Source organism: Pollicipes pollicipes, unplaced genomic scaffold (genome assembly GCF_011947565.3).
Source record: "Pollicipes pollicipes isolate AB1234 unplaced genomic scaffold, Ppol_2.1 Scaffold_7261;HRSCAF=8764_pilon_pilon_pilon, whole genome shotgun sequence".
Taxonomy (NCBI): Eukaryota; Metazoa; Arthropoda; class Thecostraca; order Pollicipedomorpha; family Pollicipedidae; genus Pollicipes; species Pollicipes pollicipes.
This window is the reverse complement of record NW_023597054.1, coordinates 45,556,068-45,561,158: the sequence shown is the minus strand read 5'-3', so window position 1 is coordinate 45,561,158 and position 5,091 is coordinate 45,556,068. Positions and strand designations below refer to the sequence as shown.

Here is a 5,091-nt window from a genome sequence, read left to right as displayed (position 1 = left end):
GTCCCTATAGTGAGAGTTCTGGCCACGGTGTGACATGCAGAACAGGACATGAAATCACGTACGTCAGGAATGGGCAAGCATGTGCCAAAACACGGTGTTCTTTCTGCCAGAAGATTTTGCATGTGAGGCCGTCTGAGGTGATAGTTAATTCCGGCTAACAATGGAAGGGGTGTTGACTACCGGCCACAAAGGGCTGATGGCACAGGGCGGACGTGCTGTTGCATTTTACGGCTCGAGCAAGGTCTCTCGCTATCCCGTCCGCAAAAAAACGCCAAATATATCCAAAAGCGCCAACCCCGCCGTGCCAAATTATCCAGTGAACTTAATGGGTACAATTCGCATGATGGCATCAGGGCAACTGGGCTCAGGGCTCCAACAAATAGCTCTGGAAGTAATTCAAACGGAAGGATAGGGATGGGGTCGAAAGGAATGATTCCTCGAGGAGTTGAACACCCTGAGGGCCGCAGCGTGACTCTCCACGCGCGCGAAGAGCGCCTAAATCAATATTTTGCGTATGCATACTACTTTCTTTTGAGGAATTGCAAAGACAAATATCAATATCCGTTTTAAGAACTTTCCAGAAACGCTCAGACCCCTTTGTTAAGGCAAGGGGCCCTTGCTGGTGTGAACTCGGCACCCTGCATGAAGATGTGGGCTGGATTCGGTAAAAAGCAGAGCTATGGAGGCCTAAAGAAAATCTTCTCACTCCCCGCATTGGCGGAATCCTGGCGACGATATTGCCTGCACCCAAAACGAGGTTATAAATGATTTATTAGAAAAATAAGTGCGCTCATTAAAGCAAGGCTCCTGTGCTTGGCAGCCATGCTGGGTAAGAAGCACTAGGAAAATAATAGCTGACTACGGTGGTCACTAACACATGTGAGCTTGCATCGTCACGTATTTCTCTTGGCAGGACCATTTTCCCGCCAGTGATCTTTGCCTGGTGTTAAGCATCACGAATGTCGGCAAATATCGGATATACATATATATATATATATATATATATATATATATATATATATATATATATATATATATACAGCTGCAAGATGTGTATCAAGAAGGTTATCAATCACAATCCTTTCCACAAGGAAAGTGCGGAAGCATGGCTTGAAATTCCTAGCAACAGTTTTTGAACGTCATCAAAACCGGTGGTTCCACAAAATAAAGATTGTCATTGAACAGTACATACTTAAATTGAGCTTTCCAACAAAAGAAATCGTTAACGACGTAATGACGTGTGCCCACGATATGTCTTACTCTGCTGCTTGCAGGAACCAGAGCGCATGAACTACGTAACAGTCACCATAACGTTGAGCGGGACTATATACTTTTCAGGAAAGTTGCTGGAAGTGCGTCGCTCTGTCCCTTTCCCTGGCAGAGCCAATGACGTTAAAGAGGCGGGGAGCCACTTTGTCACCAAATCTGTATGGCCACACGTGTCCTTGACTGTACGAAGTTGCGCGCTGTTCACCCGAAACCACTATTCTTTTCCGTTTAACTCCTTTCTCTGCGAGAGCAGCCCAGGCTTTGCTCAACGTTTAAGCGCGCTGGACGCAGCCGATCTTGCGAAAGCCTCACTCATAAATTTGAAGGGACTCGCTGTAAACATGCCGTTGCTGGGCTGCCAGGAGTAAACTTGAATCGATGCCGTGAAAATTTGAGGGCATGCGTGCGAGAAGTCATATCAAATGTCATTAAAATTTATGGCACATCACATCGCAAAATGCTATGATCGAAATAGCAGCAGAAAATGACACTCGAAAAAAGGTTCATGGTGTTTCGAACACCTCGAAAGCATCTGAAACTGGAAACATTCGCAGAAATTCGCATTGGTTTTGGTTTGTACAGAAAGCAATCTGTAAAGGTGGGTGCAATAGTTGGACTGACTAGCAGAAAAAGCAAAATGTTTATAACCTTTACGTGCGCCTCCAGAAAATGGGCCTTTTAAGACTGACATATGTAGCTGAAAATTCCTTTAGTGACAAATCTTGCCCGGTTTATTTACCGCAAAATGTATAATGCATAGCTGGATCCGTTACGACAAAGCCATGGAGGGATGAGGTTGGGGTAGTTTTCACGTGGGTTTCCAGTGTTGGGGGATTCAAGGATGCACACCCACCGAAGAATATAATCAATGCCATTTAATATTGACATCTTAGGTGCAATAGCTTATTTACACAAACGTTGGCCTTTCCGCCTCCTTTTCAGTGGTTAGTATTTGGGAGATAGCACTGCCTTGGTGGAAAATACCCGATACGAAGGCCATAACCGTAAAGTTGGTAATCGTTCGACTTTTTCGTGTGTCACTGATTATAACACGATTAGAGCGGCAGATGGTCAAAAACATTTACAGTGACTAATCACCGAAGCAGCGCCGCGCCATGCCGGGTTTAGACTTTCCTTGATTTTACGACACCGCTCATTGAATCATAAACATTTAATGCAGCATGAGGCCATTATGAACGATGTTGTGTCCGCGTAACATTTTTTGTCTCCTCAATCACTGACTTTCTTGCCGTCGTAGTGAGGCATATTGGAAGAACCGTCTAAGTCCCGAGCCATTCTGGTATCACAGAGGCGCTGACGCCACCACATCCGTGTGTTCACGAGAAGGTCTGCATCTTTTTACGTTTACAGGGCTTGTTTTCTTTACTCTTAGCAAGCAATACATTTTGAGCGACTGCTGATGTCTGAGCTGCTTCCACCAACTTTGTAACACATGCGATGGTACCGGGCGCCGAACACTTGCGGCACCGATGCGCGGCTCCTTGAAGTCGAAACCTATACTGGCCGGCACCTAGGGCACGTACCTGGAAGACCTATCCCGATATGTCTCGATGGTTTAGCGTGACAGAGCTGATCGGAATGTATATGTCTACTTATCGTTGGTGAATCTGGCCCAAATGCTGATCATTTAATATCACCTTAACTCAACGAGTTCGGGATTTGCAAGGTCCCATGGCCTGGCGGTCCCGTTTTCACCGAGCTTCATACCGAGCGTATAACTCCGGTATTAGTCATGGCATGAGAGCTAATTTTCATTTTAACATTCCTTCAGCCCAGCTGCGTGCGACTGAGACGCGTCACGGTGCCAAGGAACATTCAGCACGATAGCCTAGAAGTGAATTGTCAACATCAAAGAGGAGCACATATTCTGTCTTTCCAAGGCAGGCCTGTTAGGCGACATCAGCGGGACCATCGCCATCACAAGGCGTCCCTGCCAGTGCAGCTGTCGCGTCGCCGTCCCTACGCTTGTGACCTGACCTCTGACCTGGCCCTTTTGTCGGCAGCCGTGAACAGCCAGCTGACCCGGCCACGCTGGCGGCGTCACCCTGAGGAGGCAGCGAGCCGCCGGCACGGCAGCGGCGCAGGCACAGGCGCTCCCGGCCCGGCCCGACCCGGCCTGACGCCGGCGTCCCGTTAGCAGCCCGGCCGGCAGCTGGCGGCGCCCAGCGCTCATCGCGCCGCTCAGAACACGCCGCTGACGTCATCCATCACGCCGGCGCTGACGGACACCGCTGACGCCGGCGGGACGCACGCAAAACGGCCGCCGCTGAGCGAGTTCGTTCGCCCTGGCCGTGCGCGCCGGCGTTCGGCTCACACACGCGGCGGGCTGCGGGGGCGGTTCACAGCCGGCCGGCAGCCGCTGACCGCCCGCCGGCGGCCGGCAGATCGGCACGCGGACTCGGCCAGCCGGACCAGGACCAGGACCGGCGGGCGGACGGTGTCCAAGCGCCGCGGCCCTTGGTCGCTCGGGCAATGCCGGACGGACAGGGTCGTCGCACAGGTGACCGGCCAGGTGCTCGGACGGGCCGACAGACCGCGCAGAAATGCGGCGGGGCGCCGGCGCGGGCCCTGCCCGAGCCCGAACCGCACCAGCGAATCGCCGACGCGCTGGTCGCCCCGGTGTGACAGTACCAAGATGTTGGACGCCGCACACCGCTCGCGGCTCCGGGGGTCGAGCTCCCGAAATACACTAGACTGGCCGCGCTCCGGTGTCGCGGCCGCCCGCTTCTCCGCCGCCCCCTGAGACTGTGCGCTCTCCAGTGTCGCCGATGGAGGAGGCTGACACCGCGGGCCGGCTCCGCGCCGAACCGGGCCGCCGGGTCGCGGGCGGACGTGTTTGCCGGGCCAGGCCGCTCGCCGGCGGCCGCCGCCTGACCCGGATCGCGCCTGACCCCCGATTGGAGGGCCGGACGAGCCGGCCGCGCCGCCGGCCGCCGCCGCCCGCCGCCCGCCGCCCGCCCGCCGGCCGGCGACATTTTTAACGGTGCCCCAGGGCGACTGTGCTCAAACCGGGCCGGCGAGGCGCGCCGCCCCCCGCTGCTGCGTGTGTGTAGATATAGGCGTGCTTGTGTGCCGAGGACTGGAGGAGGAGCGCCCTCTGGTGGTGATACGTGTCATGACTGGCGCCGACAACCGGCGATCCAGCTTACTCCGAGGTCTCCTGTGCCTGGTGTGCTGCTGTCGAGTGCAGGAGAGAGATATTACTGACTTGGAAGAGTCGGGGCGGATTAAGAAATTAAGCGCTGAAAATGTCAATATTAGGCTCCAGGTATGCCACTAAGTGAATAATAAACCTTCGCCTGCATGCGCCCTGATTGCTTGTGTGCATAGTTCCCGTACGCACTTTCGAAATGAATATGCGTCAAAGAAGCGTTATTCCCAGCTTTTCCGATTCACTCAATGAGATGCGAACCACATTGTGGCTTGCCGAAAGAGTTCTCGACTGAACGCCGAGAACATTCATTCGCATCCTGTGGGCTACCTGGTGGCCGGTGGACCGACCTGCCCATCCCCTCCCCCTCCCCACCGTTGCTGCTGGCACTGAACTACAACAGCCGACCTTCAAAAGATGGATGACATCTTGTTATGGCGATATGCCCAATGACCTAAGAACGACATCGTCCTCTCAGTATTTCGTCTTCACATTTTACCCCGCGCCGCAGCAACTTACAAACAAAGTGCCTGATTAGCAAGTCGTTGGTCCCTCCCACTTCTTGAAAGATTGCCCGCTTCGGCCCTCTGGTGGGCCACATAGATCCATCTTCCGAATGGGCGCTAGCATGACTGTCGCGTTCTCTACCC

The 5,091-nt window shown here is 53.6% G+C and overlaps 1 protein-coding gene across 1 annotated transcript in view; it reads right to left on the bottom strand.

The window, feature by feature from the left end:
• LOC119111511 (uncharacterized) overlaps nt 1-2,535 on the bottom strand; it is a 17,481-nt gene extending 14,946 nt beyond the window's left edge. Inside the window, exon 1 of the mRNA XM_037235328.1 lies at nt 2,512-2,535. Coding sequence (XP_037091223.1) covers nt 2,512-2,535 — 24 coding nt within the window. The remainder of the gene's footprint in view (nt 1-2,511) is intronic.
• Nucleotides 2,536-5,091: the final 2,556 nt, after the last annotated feature.